This window comes from Gracilinanus agilis, chromosome 3, assembly GCF_016433145.1.
Source record: "Gracilinanus agilis isolate LMUSP501 chromosome 3, AgileGrace, whole genome shotgun sequence".
Lineage (NCBI taxonomy): Eukaryota > Metazoa > Chordata > Mammalia > Didelphimorphia > Didelphidae > Gracilinanus > Gracilinanus agilis.
Window position 1 is genome coordinate 629,368,907 of NC_058132.1, and position 17,791 is coordinate 629,386,697.

General features: G+C 35.1%; 1 protein-coding gene across 1 annotated transcript in view; it reads right to left on the reverse strand.

Annotated features, from left to right (window-relative positions):
* The window catches only part of ATR (ATR serine/threonine kinase), a 125,870-nt gene that overhangs the window by 40,996 nt on the left and 67,083 nt on the right, over positions 1-17,791 (reverse strand). Inside the window, exons 27-29 of the mRNA XM_044669455.1 lie at positions 6,509-6,719; positions 2,034-2,212; positions 1,527-1,691 (exon numbers count right to left, since the gene is read on the reverse strand). Of these exons, the coding sequence (XP_044525390.1) occupies positions 1,527-1,691; positions 2,034-2,212; positions 6,509-6,719 (555 nt within the window). The remainder of the gene's footprint in view (positions 1-1,526; positions 1,692-2,033; positions 2,213-6,508; positions 6,720-17,791) is intronic.

Consider the following 17,791-nt stretch of genomic DNA (forward strand, 5'->3'; position numbering starts at 1 on the left):
ATATATATATGTATGTATGTATGTATATATATATATATATATTGTATGTATGTATGTATGTATGTATAAATATATACAAAACTGGGGGGGGGGAGAAGATAATAATAAGAAAAATAGGAACACAAACAAAAAGGAATAAATTTATATTCCATAAAGAAGCTCGTGGTACCAACAGGGAAAAATAACAATACACTGTAAGGGTAAAGAGGTTAGAGACAGGAAATATTCAATACTTAAGTGCATTGAAATCAACTTAGAGAAGAACAATCAGATCCATAGGGGCGGATAATTGATTCATGCCCTATAGAGAAGTAGAAGGGTAACAAATGGACTGGTGGGGAGGGAAGCAATACTAGGGAGGGAGAGGGCTTGGTGGGGAGCGTGGTGTGGCGTGGCTTTAAAGAACAATAAGAGGGGAATAAGAAGGGAGGGAGAGAAAGGGAAGTACAACAAGGGAGGGGATTATAGGAACTGATTAAAAACAAAACACTGGTATAGAAGGAAACAGTGACAGAAGAAAGTACAGGACTAGGAGAGAGAAAATCAAAACGTCTGGGAATGCACAGTTGATAATTATAACTCTGAATGTGAATGGGATGAACTCGCCCATAAAACGGATGCAAATAGCAGAGTGGATTAGAAACCAAGATCCAACTATATATGTCTACAAGAAACACACAAGAGACAGACAGACAGACATAGTGTGAAAATGAGAGGATCAAAATCTTTTGGGCTTCAAATGAGAAAAAGAAGGCAGGGGTGGCTATCATGATCTCTGAAGAGCCAAAGTAAAAACAGATAAGGTTAAAAGGGGGATAAGATTAAAGTAAAAACAGATAAGGTTAAAAGGGGGATAAGAACGGGGACAAGACATTAGATTTGGCAATTAACAGATTACCAATTTAAGTTACCTAATGAAGTAGGAAGTCAGAGTACAGAAGATTTAGAAGAGAGTGTGAGGAATATAAGTGAGGATATTCAATTTTAATGAGTATAGACATTTTTTTCAAGGTGTTTAGAGAAGAATGGGAGGAGAGATCCACATCTTTCTTTATGTGCTGGGTTACTCTGGTCCATCTATAAATCATCCAAAGGGATCTACTACCCAGTGTGTGCACACACATGAATTTATTTAAATATATAATAAATGTATAATTGCTACATGTATGTATGTAAAATACATACACAGAAATGTACATGACACATGACTTTGAAAATAAAAGTCAAACATTAAAATATTGATATAGAGACCACTTCAGACAGCAAAATCCTTTAACATATGTTATTTGATCCTCATAACAACTCAATTCAGTAATCACTAGAGAAATAAGTAGGACTATAGAACTACAGATTAATCCATATAGTAATGTAGCACAACCCCTTCTTGCCAGTTCTACAAATGAGGAATCATAGATTCCTTGAAAAATCCAAGGCCTGAGGACTACAAGTTCAATAAGAGTTTCAGAAACCTAAGTCGCTAATTCAGGTCTCTTTCTTATCACATCAGTCCACAACTTCTCTCTTACTTGGTCAGGCTCTAGCTGAATGGCCCGATCATAACAGGCTGTGGCATCCCGCAATAAGCCAATGCTTTCATGTTCAAGGATCTGCTCTTTCAGAGATGGTTCTGCTTTCCGAATTGCACTGACTCCAGCTACCCCATCTGGTTCATGCATTGCTGCATATAATTTCTGTTAAAAAAATTTAAATGTCACAATTATAAATGCAGAGAAAAGGGACAATTATGATTTTTTCCTTAATTAAAAATATATGAGTAAAAGCAGAATTATTGTTTACAAGGAACATTTTATCAACTCTTTCTTTTCTAGTATTACATTGCCAAAACATTGCATTAACATGCATTCAGAGTTGCTCATCTGTAGCAAAATATATTCATAAAAAATTATCTGAGTAACTGAAACATTTGAAGTTCTTTCTGAATCAGATAAATATGAAATTATATTGTTAGTTTTTTCATTGGTATATGTTAGAAATATTCATCATGCTAGTATCTCAATATTTTATTTTCAAACCTGTAGAAATCCAAGATGCTCTTGTATATTTTGTTTTTTTTCTGTAATGAATGATTCAAAATGCATCACCGCTCTTGTGTATGCTTTAGATCGAAAGGAAGCTACTGCTAATGTGTCCTGAGGGATAAGATCAAGAAAACGTGCCACACTTTGATAGTTTTCATAGTCCACAGCAGATGCTAGATTAAAAAAAAGACAATGTGGTAATTAAAAACTGACAAGACATAATCAATACATTCATGTACAAGTCACAAAAGTTCAAATTATTTTCTTAAGTTACTCTTCATACATTCTTTAGGTACATATAATTGGTATAGAAATGCCCACAAGATAATGTTCTGAAAGAAATGGAAAGAATACTGGACTGAAGAGCCAGATTCTAGTACTTGCTTAGCTTGTTACTAGCTTCTCCCCCCTTTCCATTTTAATTAATTAATTTAGAGTATTTTTCCATGGTTACATGATTCATGTTCTTTCCCTCCCCTCCTATAGCCAATATGCAAATTCACTGGGTTTTACATGTGTCATTGATCAAGACCTATTTCCATATTATTGATATTTGCACAAGGGTGCTCATTTAGAGTCAATATCCCCAATCATATCCCCATCAACCCATGTGATCAAGCAGTTGTTTTTCTTCTGTGTTTTTGCTTCCACAGTTCTTTCTCTGGATGTGGATAACATACTTTCTCATAGGTCTCTCAGAAATGTCTTGGATCATTGCATTGCTGCTTTATTACTAGCTTTTTGACCTTAAGCAAATCCTTTTGACTCTCTAAGTCTCAATTTCTGCATCTATAAAGTATTTTGTGTTCAACTTCAATTTCTTTAAATAATATTTTATTTTCCCCTCATTAGATGTAAAAGCAATTTTTAAACTTTTTTTTTTAAGTTTTAAGTTCCAAATTCTCTCTCTTCTCCTAACTTGCCTTACCTACTCGATCTATGAAATGATATGCAATCTAATGTAGATTTTACGTATGAAATTAATTATACAAAATTTTTTTCGATATTATTCATTTTGTAGAAGACTTCAAGTGGAAAAAAGAAAGAAAATGAAATATGGCATATATTTCAGTCTGCATTCAGATTCTATCAGTTCTTTCTTAGAGGGTGGATGGCCTTTTTCATCATGATTCTCTGGAATTGTCTTGGATCACTGAATTGCTGAGAATAATTAGATCATTCACAATTGTTCATCAAGAAACATTGCTGTCATTGTGGACAACATTCTTCTGGTTCTACTGACTTCATTTTGCAACAGTTCATGTAAATCTTGCCAGATTTTCCTGAAATATCCTGCCTGTCATTTCTTTAAATTTTTATTTTATTATTATTTTTTATTTTAATAACAAATTTCCACATAAGTTTTCTCAAGTTATATGATCCATATTGTCTCCTTCCCTTTATTCCTCCCCTGTCCTGGAGCTGACAAAAAAGCAATTCAAACTAGGTTTATACATGTATTATCACGCAAAACACATTTCCATATTATTCATTACCCTAAGTGAATAATCTTATAAAACTAAGACCCCAAAACATATACCCAAAAAACCAAGTAATAAATCATGTTTTCATCTGCATTCCTACTGCAACAGTTCTTTCTTTTGGATGTGTATCTATTGTCATTTTATTATCACAATAGTATTCCATAATTATATATACCACAACTTGTTCAGCCATTCCTTAACTAAATGGATGACCCCTTGATTTCCAATTCTTTGCTACCACAAAAAAAAGCTACAATAAATATTTTTGTACAAATAAGTCTTTTTTTCCCTTTTTAAAAAAAATCTCTAGGGGGCAGCTGGGTAGCTCAGTGGATTGAGAGCCAGGCCTAGAGACAGGAGGTGCTAGGTTCAAATCCGGCCTCAGACACTTCCCAGCTGTGTGACCCTGGGCAGGTCACTTGACCCCCATTGCCTACCCTTACCACTCTTCCACCAAGGAGCTAATACACAGAAATTAAGGGTTTAAAAAAAAAATCTCTTTGGGATACAGACCAAGTAATGGTATTGAAGGGTCAGAGGGTATGGACAGTTTTAGAGTTCTTTGAGCAAAATTCCAAATTGTTCTCCAGAATGGTTGGATCAGATTACAATTGCACCAACAGTGTATTAGTATCTCAACTGTCTTATATTCCCCCCTTCAACATTTATAATTTTCCTTTTGTGTCAAATTATCCAGTCTGATAGGTGTGAGGTGGTAGCTCAGATTGACTCCAATTTCTAAGAGGGAATTCAAGGTCTTTCTGTATTTTCCCTAATGCTAATAATAACAAGCACATGAGCATTTACTAAATATTTGATGAATTGGCTGAATTTTCAATTCATCTGCCATGTATATTTCATAAGATGTACTTCATAAGCATCCAGTGAAATCATAAATTCATAGATTTCTAGCTGCAAGGTATCTCAAAGGCCATCAAATTTATCCAACCTCATTTTACAGACAAAGAAACTGAGGCACTAGGTAATTAAGTGACTTGCCCAAAGTCACATAATGCCCAAAGTCAGGATTTGAACTCAAGTTATCAAACTCTCACAGATTATAAATGTCCTATGTAACTCATAAATTGTCTCCAGTAAATTCACTGTGGTGGCCACCAAATATTGGTAGCCTTCCCTACAGTTCTCTTGACATCTCAGGGATGTCAGCAGAAAAGTGACTTCCCCCAAGGGTTACTCCTTATTTTGATCATGAAAGTTTCTCTTTTTTGGTTGATGTACTCCTTCAAGGACCACTTCTTTGTAAATTCTTGTCTGCAAGTGCTGTAGCTTAGGATCATTTAAAGAACTTGGAAATTTCCCAAAAGCAAATCAATCCACATTTCTCTCTCTTATACATTTAATTCAATGTCCATGTTCAGTGCGTGTGTTCATGTGTGTGATTATTCACTACAAATACATAAGTCCATTCAGGTATATAATTTTTTTTAACCCTTACTTTCTCTCTTCAAATTGGTATTAAGAGTCAGTTCCAAGGCAGAAGAACAAGAAAGGCTAGGTAATGAGGGTTAAGTGACTGGCATAGTCACATAGCTAGGAAGTAACTGAGGCCATATTTGAACCCAGCACCTCCCATTTCTGGGCCTGAGTCACTAGCGGCCCCAGGTGTATATTCTATTCTATATAATAATCCTTCTTTACTTGGTTTTTCTTATGTGGTAGATTATATCAAAGTACTTGGAATTACTGTTTTCTCATTTATTCTCTGAAATATTCTGGGGCCTTGATAAAAATCAATCACAAACGGTAACATCTGAAAGGTCTGATCATCTCTAAGAAGTTTCACTTGGACTTTTCTCTGGATCTGCTCAACTATATTAGTAATTACCTTTGCTAAGTGTCTTTCATGCCTTGCTTAAAATATTAATGAGTAGAGTCTGACCAAAATGAGGTTACTATTGTCTTTTAAGGAATATTAAGTAATTTTGACAAACAATAAACAAAGTAATATTTCATATTCTCTACATCTAATAAAGGTAAAGACAGTATCTATCATGGAATATTGCTTACAAAATTACCTGTTTCCTTACAATATACCTATCAAGATGTCTTTTGCATATGCTTAGATAATCTCATTAAAAAATTAATATTAATGGTAAAGTAGGCATATGGGTTGACAGTAACTGATGCTCTTGGTCACCTGTTTTTAGTAGTAATAAGGTTTGAGGTTTTTTCCAAGGTTCCTCTCCTTCAGAAACTATAAAAATTTATCCTTCCGTAGCCTTAAATTTTGCACTTTAAACATATATTAAAATATGAATCTAATTATTATATTGTTATTTATTAGGTGATATATTGTTATTTATTATATTATATATTATTTATGTAAAAATATGTACTACAAGAAAATCTGGGACAGTGATATTATAGTCCAAATGAGGAAGCTACATTATCTTTGATAGTAAAAAAGTTTCATTATAAAAATCTTCCCAATATATTTCCATTTTTATATGCTTACCATCATCCTTTCAATTTCATTTCATATGGCTTTGGGATGATTTTGCTTACTTTGATGGCTTACCAAACTTTCTTTAAACTAGTCTCTACCCTCTTAGTACTTACCATTTATCATCATTATTGCTTATAGTCCCCCGCCAACTTTCTCTGTTTAAAAAATTTTTTGTTATAAAAATTAGCATTGCCATTGGCTATCATTTTCTCTACCCAGTAAATATAGAAGTGTTTCCTGAATAAAGTGTTTTTTTTTAATTCCTTTGTTATTATAGCAATGGATTTACAAGAATCAAGCTTTTATATGGAATGCATCTAACTGTTGATGTCTGTTCTCCCAATCTTTTCTGAATTTTAGCAAAATAGAGTAATATATTGAGCAAAAGAGTGATAATAAAATTAGTTATCTGAGGAAAATTATTTTGGCAGCTATCTGCAGGAAGAACAGGTACAGAAGATAAAAAAGTGGAAGAAATCAGAACTCAAGAAAACAACAAAGAAGAAACAATCACTCACCTTTTGGCTCTATTTTATCTCTGTTTGATTTGCTAGTCGGAACTTCTGTAGCATTAAGTGCTTGAAATTTATGTCTAGCCCACTGTGTGAGATGATCAATCATAGAAAACACAGTCTGTGTGCTTAATTGACTCAAATCAGATGCGCTATCTTGCAACCTAATACTATTCTGATCATCATGCTTTAGAACTGCCATAATCTCTGCATATACCTGCAAAGAAAATATTTTACAGGTAAATTTAGGCTCCTAATGTGAGCAAGACATACTATTGGGTGCTAAAAGAACAAAAATTAAAAAATACTACAGTTGCTCTCTCAAGGGCATTGCCTATAAAATAAAAATTAAAAAAAACCCAATATTATAAACTCTATGGCCAGACTCAATTTTTTATCTTAACAGACTCACACAATTTTTTATCTTAACAGACATACACAAAATATTTTTAGTACCTCTTTTTGTGGAGGTAAAGAATTGAAAAATGTTAATTGGAATTTGGGAAATGCCATCTAAACGTACATATATATATTTTTTCTATGGACACGTGGGACCTTAAAAACTACATTTCCCGTGGTCCAACGGGTTTCCTGTTTTGGATTACGTATTCAAGGTGAGGGAAAGCTTTAAATAGGGGGAAGTGACTTTGAACTGGCCTCTCTGAGCTAGCAGGCGCAGGAAGGTACAAAAGGTAAAAATGGCGGAGGCCGTTTGAATTCTTACCAGCGCGTGGTCTAATGATTTTACCAGCATGGCCATGGCTTTAATTAAACTACTAATTTCTATATTTATATCAATCTTTATTATTTTTAATCGTAATATTGATGGAAACCTTACGAAGTTTGGAATTAGAATTCTCAATTTTCCAGATAGCCTTTCAGAAACGATAGCCATGCCTGTTTTTTGGCCATTTTGCTCAGCTTTTTCGGGCAATTTTTTAAAAAAGGAAAGTGGCCTTGCTCGCCATGTTTTTGCTAAAAGCAACAGCACGTTTTTGCCTCAGGTGGGACTCAGTCAGCCAGTCCAGCCCAAACCACCTTGGGAGGTCAGGCCAGCTGATTCTGGCTTCAGGCTTAAAACCAAAACGCCTGAGCCCAGCCAGTGTGCCTCCACCGCCGCTCCTGACTCCTGACCCGGACTTCATCCCTGCTGCACCACAAGCCTGCCAGCATTCCAGTGCCTGTGATCTCCACCGCTTTTTCTGACTCCATTTCTGTGAATCTGGAATCCTGAGATTTCCGAGAAGCAACCCCCTACCCTGACTTGCCGAGCGCCACGGTTCAGCTTCAGCTCTGCTATTAAAGACTTGGGAAGTATATACCTCCCTCCTCTCTTGGTAATGGCCTGCATTCTACCCCTCCATGTGTTTCTCTAAAGACTTAATTTAGGCAACCCCCACCCCCACAAGCTCTAGACGTGGTATTTCCTACAAAACTGACCTAAGCTTTTCTCTAGCCCTGAGCCCAGGATTCCACGTGGGCGCGCTAGTATTTACACTTCAAACAGGAAGTAAAATGACAAACTTTTTTTGCGATTATTAAATTCAAACTCAGGGGAACAGATTCACCCCCATACCTGCTCAGAACTTTGAATTAAGAGCAGAATCTAATTATATGGACCCTAAAATTTGAACATTAAATGGGACCAGAGGGGGAGTTTAAAACCTCAGAACTCAGAGTTTTAAAGAGACTGTATCTTACTGTATTTTGCTAATTAGTTTTGTAAATTAATCTTGCTTATTTTGTTGATTTTCCTGTTGCACTGAATCATTTTAAGTTAATGAAGTTTGTGGCTGCTAGATTAATTCTGTTATGATTTATTGTAACTCCCAAATAATGAGAAAAATCCATTAGAACTGGTAAGAGGTTTTGACCAGCTTGTTACTCTGATATTCACATTATATTTCCTACACATTTCTAATGTTGTAAATTGCCTTGTGTATACTGGATTTATAGAACACATGTCTTTTAAAATTTATTCTGTCTTGGTAATTGTAAAGAACCTTGGAAGTTTCCATGCCTTGAGAATTAACTTGTAATTTTACAAAAGGTCTTTTAACTTTTACTTTAAATCCTTAAGAATTGTTGTCTTAAAGGATAAAGCTTTTATATATTTTATTATAAGAGACATTATTGCCTTAAATTGGTAGAAGCATTTCCTACCCAGAATTTTTTAAAAAACAGGAAGCTAAGGAGCTCCTGTATATTCTTATCTGAAGATAATTTAGACCAGAAGGTTCTTTTTTTTAAATATCAGATTTTGCTATGGAAGCAATAACAGAATTTGTTGAGAAACTCTTAGCCAAGGTTTACAAGTTGTAACAAGTATATGATTTTTAAACATCATTGTTTATTGTTTTAAAATGTGCTATTGGAAATAATGGTACTCTATTTGAATGTGCATTGTGAATCTGCTATTTGTAAGATCCATTTTCTCTCACAGAAAATCTCATTTTTGGGTAACAAAACCTTTCTAGTTCTAAGCTATATATGTATATTTTTTGATTTTTAAAACATTTTTTTAATTAGAGCAATTGATTTTTCCTTTTTCTCATCTTGTACTGGAAGTACATATATAATCATTATTTATCCTTTTTCTGATTCTACAGTGATATAAGCTTAATGAAGCCTGAGCCTGAGCCTGAGAATATGGGACTGTGATTAAATGCCTCTCTGATTTCAGAAGGGAACATAAAGCCGTTAATTAGTGCTAAAGAAAGCACATGGTCAGAGACTTGACTGACTAAAATCTGCATGGATTGCAGGAGTTCTATGCCAATACTTTAGGGCTTGGAAATTGGGGTTTTAGTCCTGCAGTCCCAGTCTTTTCTAAAACTTTAGAGGATGTGAGTCCCCTTGACTTAGATTCCTAGGCCAGCACCTAAGATTGGTTATTTATTTGGCCCACTTCCCTGAAAAGCTGATGGTAAATCAGATCAGAGAGAGATGTTTCCCTTGGGTCCTGGCCCTGAACGGGTAATTGCGAACTGCTGAAATCCCTTTAATTAGGCCTTGATTCAAAGGTCTAAGTTTATTTCCCCTACATTTTTTGCACATTTTACATTTCATTTACAAGTTAATTTTTTCTTCTTTTTTTCTTGAATTTTATTCTTTTTATTTTGCCAATTAATTTCATACAACCCCAGTGACTCAGCCACTCATCCTTAGCTGACCTGAGGTACCCTTTTTAAGGAAAAAAGGTGTGTTTAGAATTTCCCTCAGGGGGATGGGATGTGTGTTAAGTTTTTTAAAATTCGATAATGTAAAAATATATGTACATTTAATCCTTTTACGAGTAATTTCAGGGGGAAATGTATAATTCTCAGAAGAAAATGTATGTTTTATAATCTATAATGTAAAGTTTAAATTCCTTTGAGAATAATTTCAGGATAAGGATTTTGTCATCTCTCCAGAATCCAGACGACGAACCTGTTTGGTGAAGACACCATGAAGATGCCTGAAAAGCCTTCACTGTACCATGAAGATCAAAATTTGAACTTTAGGGTGCAGTTGATTGAACTATGGGGAGTGGAAATTGAGTTGTATATATTGTTTTAATTGTACACTAATACACCAATAGGGGATTGCCCCCAAATTGGTTTTTTGTCAATGCAGCTAGTTTTATCCATTTGTTTATCCATTTTATCCCCCAAAATCCTAAAATTTTAGAAGTTGTCTATGTTTACAAGTCCAGCAAAGAAAAAAGACCATTTTTTTTTTTTTGCCAGACCTCAGGGGGAAATCTTAATTGGAATTTGGGAAATGCCATCTAAAAGTATATATATATTTTCTATGGACACGTGGGGACCTTAAAAACTACATTTCCCGTGGTCCAACAGGTTTCCTGTTTTGGATTACGTATTCAAGGTGAGGGACAGCTTTAAATAGGGGGAAGTGACTTTGAACTGGCCTCTCTGAGCTAGCAGGCGCGGGAAGGTACAAAAGGTAAAAATGGCGGAGGCAGTTTGAATTCTTACCGGCGCGTGGTCTAATGATTCTATCAGCATGGCCATGGCTTTAATTAAACTACTAATTTCTATATTTATATCAGTCTTTATCATTTTTAATCGTAACAAAAATGAGGGGCTGCCTAACAAATTCAGAATAACTGAACAAGTTATGCTATATGAAGTAAGATGGAATATTGTTGTGCTATGAGAAATGATGAATAAGATGGTTTCAGAAAAATCTGGGAAGACTTAAATGAACTGATGCAAGGTGAAGTGAGCAGAACCAGAACAACACTGTATACAGTATAAACAAGAGTGTAAATATGATCAACTGTGAAAGATTTAGTTACTCAATTCAAGACAATTCCAAAAGACTCATGATCAAAAATGCTATCCACCTCAAGACTAAAGTATATTTATTTTTTTGTGGAGGAATAGGGTATATGTCATTTGTTTTGCATGACTTCAAATTATAGAAGCAAAAAGTTTCTGTTAGCCACCTTGCATCACACTTCATATTTGTAATGGGTTTTGTATTTCATGATGTCTCAAGGGTAGGGGAGGAGGTGAGGGAAGGAGAGAATCTGGTGCTGAAAGTAAAATTGAATGCAAAAAAGCAAAACTAAAGACTAAGGTAAAATAAAATATTTGCTTAAAGAAAAAAGAAAAATTACAAGTAATCTAAAGGAAAATAGAAATAACAGTGGTAGGCAAAATAAGTTGCAATGTATTACAATGATGACTCATTAGAGTATAGGCACAAAAGATATATGTAAGAATATAAAACATTAATATGTCTTACATATATGATATATATAAAAAGTTAAATATTGAGACAGTGGAGCCAAGATGGCAGAGTAAAGACAAGATCATGCTCTCCTGAATTCTCAACCAAACACTGTTAAAATAACAACTCAAAATGAATTCTGGAGCAGCAGAACTAATATAAGTATGGGATGAAATAATTTTCTACCCCAAGACAACACAAAAAGTTGGCAGGAAAGGTCAATCTCACTGGGGTAAGAATGAAGTATAGTCCAGTACAGGACCAAGTTAGCAACAGACTCTGCATGTGACTGAACTGTTAGCAGCAACTTCCAGAGCTCTATGACCAAATTATTTCACATAAAATATGCAAGAAAACTTTTAAAGTGTGGGAGAGGTGGTCAACACTTAAACTCTCATCCAAATTTCAAAATTAACTCAAAGAAAAAATAATATACACACTTAGTTGAGTGCAGAATTCTTTCTTACCCTACGAGGAAGGAAGGGGAAGGGGTTGGTGGGTTGATAGAGAGGGTAGATCAGGAGGAGGAAGTGGTCAGAAGCAAAACACTTTTGAAAAGGACAGGGTAAAAGGCTAAAAAGAGATCAAGAGACAGAGAAGGAGAGAGACAGTTAGAGACTGAGTGACAAAGAGAAAGAGTGAGACAGAGAGGGAGAGAGAAAGAAAAGGATGTGTGGGTGGGGGAAGGGGGAAGAATGGTGGAAATACACAGTAATTATGACCGAATATAAATGGGATGGACTCATCCATAAAACAAACAAACAAAAAAGAACAGAGTAGATTAAAAACCAGAGACCTACAATGTTGTTTATGAGAAACACACTTGAAGCAAGGAGACACAAAGTAAAGGTAAGGGGATCTTAGACAAAATAAAAGCAAAAATAGATCTAATTAAAAGAGAAACAACATTTTGCTAAAAGGTTCCGTGGGGAATGAAGTATTATCACTACTAAACATATAAGCATCAAATGGTATAGCATCCAGATTTTTAAAGGAAAAGTTAAATGAGTCACAGGAAGAAAGAAACAGTAAAACTACACTAGTGGGAGTACCGCAATTTTCTCCTGTAAGAATTAGGTAAATCTAATAACAAAAAAAGCAAAAACAAAACCAAAAAGTTATTGAGATGAATAGAATTTTAGAAAAGTTATATATGATAATCTTCTGGAGAAAAATGAATGGGAATAGAAAGGAATATTATCTTTTTCTCAGTGATACATGCACATCCATAAAAATTGACCATGTATAAAAGCAGAAATATTAAATGCATCCTTTTCAGATCATAAATATAATAAAATTACATTCAATAAAGGGCCATGTGTGTGAAGGAAATTTATTCTTCCTCCCTCTTCTGGGGTCGAACACTTGACCTCATCTCCTGCCGACTATTTGACCCAGAGGCCAGGACTGTGTGCCAGGAAATAATTGGGTGAATTGAGTCATGAGAGTAGAACAACAGTCAGAAAAATGCAACAACAGAGTCAAGAGACCACCAGACATGGGGCAGGGTGATTTCCTATGCACTGCCCCCCTGGCCGACCATGGCAAAATAGAAAGCCAGAGTTGGGTACTTAGAGATATGTGAGAGTTAGTGCGCAGAGAGAAGACTTGATAAACTGAGGCAAGTGCAGATATGCTCTCTTCTCTTCCGGGTTTGTTGCTAACTGGACTTGCCTGTATAGCATGGGAAAGGGGTCCTAATGGTGGCTACAGATTAGCAAGCTAAATGGAGCAATAAGGAAAATAATATATGTTTCTCTTTTATTTTTCATCCTTTTCCTCTACTACTTTTGATGAATAAAATTAATAATTTACAGTCAGTCTCATAATTTTCACTCTTACACATGGAAGCACATTAAAATTAATTGGAAACTAAATAATCAAATTTTAAAGAATAAGTAGGTCAAATAAAAAATGACTTAAAAATTTTAATTTCATCAAAGAGAATGACAATAAGGTGATAATACACTGAAATTTGTGGAATGTAGCCAAAACAGTCTTTTGGGGAAAATTTTTATCTCTAAATACTGATGACCAACTGGGAATGACTTAGCTATTCTTAGCACTACAAATGATCTAAGGAAAGTCCAAAGGAATCATAATGGAAATTGCCATCCACTTCTAGAGAAAAAACTGAAGGAATCTGCATGTAGATCAAAGCACACTGTTTTTTACTTTCTTTACTTTTTATACCTTTCTGAGCTTTCTTTTACAACAAAACTAACTTGGAAGTATGCATTGCATTACTTTGAAGTATAACATATATAAATTGCTTGCTTTTTCAATGAATAGCAAGGGGAGGAACAGAGGAAGAAAATGTGGAACTCAAAATTTTAAAAAATGAATGCTAAAAAAGTTTATGTATAATTAGGAAAAACATTCTTAAGAAAAATAAAACAAGAGAAATTTAAAAGTAAGCACAAGGGGGCAACTGGGTGGCTCAGTGGACTGAAAGGCCCAGAGTCGGGAGGTCCTGGGTTCAAATGTGGCCTCAGATACTTCCTAGCTGTGTGACTCTGGGCAGGTCACTTAATTCCAATTGCCTACCCCATACTACTCTTCTGTCTTGGAACCAATACAAAGTATTGATTCTAAGATTGAAGGTAAGGGTTAAAAAAAAAGATTAAGTATGCAACAGATATGTGTATAAATGGAAATTTTGAACCTTGGACTTCATCCTTCATAAGTCCTTAGTTTTCCCAAAATTCCCTTTAATCTCTCCTGTGCCTCCAAACTTGCGTGGTCCTGTTGTTGTTTTACAGTTAGCTATAACTCCACCCTCTTTCTCTTTGGTTCCTGGGAGCGAGCTGGCTAGTATCTTTTTAGCTAGTCTCTTTTGTTAGTTTAACATTAATAAAATATTTATAAATATAATATTTAGTATTTTACAGATTAATTTTAATCTCCACCTTATGGCTAACCATGACAGGCTAGAATTCTCAAATTTTTTTTTTAAAATAGATTTTCAGTATAGTTAGTAAGTTTGTCCGAGAACTGAGAGCTAGGGTTTCCCTTTCTCGCCCTATGCTCCTACAGTTTTTTCCTTCGCTGGCCACTCAGCCTGCCTGCTTTCGCCCCATCTCAGCCACTGCAGACTCTGCCCGTCAGCCTGCCAGTTGCCTGCTTTTGTTGGGGATTCCTTTTCACACCCATCTGCTTGAGCCAGCTTTCCTTACCGCTCGCTGCCCAGCCTGTAGTCTGCCAATCTGAACTGCTTTTTTCCAGTGGAAACCCTAATCCCTTCCCCTACTATAAGTATGAAAAATGATAAAGGCTTCTATAAATATATAAATTAGTATTTTAATTAAAGCCATGCTGATAGATAAAATCATTAGACCACGCGCTTGTAAGCATTCAAAACTGCCGCCGCCTCCATTACTGTCTCCAGTCTGCTAGCCAAGACCTTACCGGCAAAAGACCCACTCCCTCCTAACCCAGGAGATTTAAGCTCTTCCCTGCCTTCCCAAGCCCAAAAACCGGAAACGGAAACCTGTTGGACCACGGGAAATGTAGTTTGATACATTTCCCAAATTTCACTTTTACACTACTCCAAGTGGGTTTTCCAGCCTGCTCTACCATTTTTTAAGCCAAAGTCTTAAGTTGATTCTGGACTCCTGGCTGAGACTTGCAACTACGGTTCCCCCCCACCCCCCACAAGAAGGGGACTCCTCAGCTTTTTCTTTTGAGGGCAGAGAGACCAAATCAGCAGGTCTTAAGGAGAAGTTTTTGGGACTTTTGCCTTTCGGCCTTCCCTGACCAAGAGAAGCCAGTTCTCTCATATGTAAATACTCTATTGTTCTCCCTCCAGAATTTTGCTTCTTTTCGTTTACTCTATAAACAAACCCCATTCAGCCTTTTCAGGAATAATGTTGTTTCAAAGCATGCTTGAAACTCTGAAACAACAGTTTGAGTTGGTAAAGTTACAAAGTGTAGTTTGGATCTGCTTAATTCTTTTCCAGGGGTTTCTGTGCTGATTGAACACCTTGCAGTTGAGAGTTTCACTAATCTTAAAATTCAGGGAGAAATTAATCTCCTCACACCTCTTTGGCTTTTTGGTTTACCCATACCCATTATGAGGGTCATGCACATTATGCTCTGTGCAGAATTTGCCCTCACTATGATGAAATTGAGAGCTCTGACTAACGAAATCTGAATGGTTGATTTCTATGGAGGAGGGGAAATAACCTTAAAAAGGGATATGAAAGTTTATTGCTTGCTAATTATTTTCAGCTTTTTGCTTCAAGATAGTAAACAAGCCTATTGGGACTGGTAAAAAGGATTTTTGGCTACACTGCTTGTAATTGGTCATTTGCATATTATATTATTGTATTTGCTGATTTCTTTAAGGTTTACTTTTTAAAAGTTTATCTGTATTAATTTAATTGATATCTATTCTGCTATATGATTCTTTATTTGTATTGTTTTCCTATGATTTTACTGAACAACATATCATTGTAAAAAGCCCATCAACACCTTACACAAAAAAAAGTTTTTTAAGTTGCAAAAAGCCCATAAGTCTTATGTATTCTGGATTTGTCATCTTAACTAGCGAGGTCACATGCTGCTTATACAACCTTGGAGAATATAATGACTTAAGAATTTAAATTGTAATTTAATGAGAAGTCTTTAAAAATTGACTTTAGGATTTTATAGTACCTTCTGAATGGATGATAGGTTTATATATATTATAAAGAATGTTGGCTTAAAATGGTAGAGAAAACAAATGGAAGTTTCCTACCCAAACTTTTTATGTATAAAAGCAGGAAGCCAAAAAGAGCTCCTGCATGCTTGACATTTTAACTCTTTATTTTAATTTACTTTCCCATCAGAAGAATGTAGAAATTCCTGGTGATGTTTTAGATTTAAATAGGTTTTCATCGGCAATTGCCAAGGTTGAAAGATTTGCTACATCTGTTGAATTTGTGACAAGTAACCATAAGTTCATAGGTTTTAAAATGTCACAAAGCAATTCATGTGAATCCTATTATGACAGTGGGTTTGTTTGCTATTATCAATAACTGGCCTATTGTGAATTTTGGGAATTTGACACTTTATTTGAATGTACATTATTTACTATATTATTATTTTTATAAATCTGTTATTCTATAAAAATAATTTGCATTCACAGTACTTCATGGCCAAGTTTAAAAAGGAAATTGTATCTCATTTTTTTGGGTGAGAAACTTGTCGCTGATTCTAAGCTATATATTTTTGATTTTTAAAATATTTTTTTGGTTTTTTCCCTTGTATGTGCAATACAGTCTTGAGTTTTTTCTCTCTCATTTTTGTACTTGAACACATTACCAATATTAATCTTTTTTTAAATTTGCAATAATATAAGTTTAAAATACATTTGTTCTAATATTAATGCATACCCCAAAAGCTTTAAACTATAGAATAATGCCACTGGTCATTTAAATAATTATGGGACTTTGCTTAATGATTCTGTCTGATTCCAGAAGAGTATTTAAAAAGAGCCACTGCACAATGCTAGAGCCAACCTACATAGTGCAAATCGAGCACAAGGTCAAAGAGACCAACCAATCCCAGTGGGATTGATGTAATTTTGAGCCAAGACAAGAGGACTTGAACTTGTTTGGGATTCAAGGTTGCGGTGCTTAACATATGTTAAGACACAGGACTTCCTCTGAACCATATTCTATCCAAGTACTTTACCCTGGCTAAGATTCTGGCTCCTATAATCTAGTTCCTTTTCTGTCTTTATAAGTGTGGCAAACTTTCTGTTGTCCTAGATACTGATTGGGTAAGTGCATAATTACTTAAATCACTTTAATTGGGCCCTGATTCAAGGACCTGTTATAGTTTTATTTTTCCTTTACTTAGATTTTTTAGACATAAGACTTTAATATTTTATATTTCATCCACAAGTTGTTTTTTCTCTTTTATGTGGATTTTTTGATGTTTTTGATTTCTTATGCAATTGATTCATATACCTTATAACTCAGCCATGTATCCCTGAGTGATCCCTGTTTGTTATTTTCCTCAGGGGGGGACTTTGTTATTGTTGTGAACTTTGATTTGAATTTAGGAAATTTTAGGATAAGAAATTTGCTACTTCTCAGAATCCAGACAAAGAACCTATTTGGAGAAGGCACCATGAAGATGCTTGAAGAAACCACACACTGCATCAGGAAGATCCAGAATTGAACTTTGGGGGGGTTTGAAAGCAGTTATTTTGAATGTATACTTTTATGCCAAAGGTGACTGTCCCCAAATTGGTCTTTTGTTAATGTAGCAATCATTGATTTTGTTCTTTTTTTTCCCTTTTATCCACAAATTATTGCAATTTATAAGTTGATTATGTTTTTATGATCCATTGGGGAGAATGGCCTCCCAAAGGATCACAGGGGGGTATGTATAAATGGAGATTTTGAACCTTGGACTTCACCCCCCACAAGTCCTTAGTTTTCCCAAAATTCCCTTTAATCTCTCCGGTGCCAAGTTATTGTTTTATAATTGGCTGTAACTCCTTCTTTCTCTTTGGTTCCTGGGAGCGAGCTAGTTAGTACCTTTTGGTTAGTCTCTTTTGTT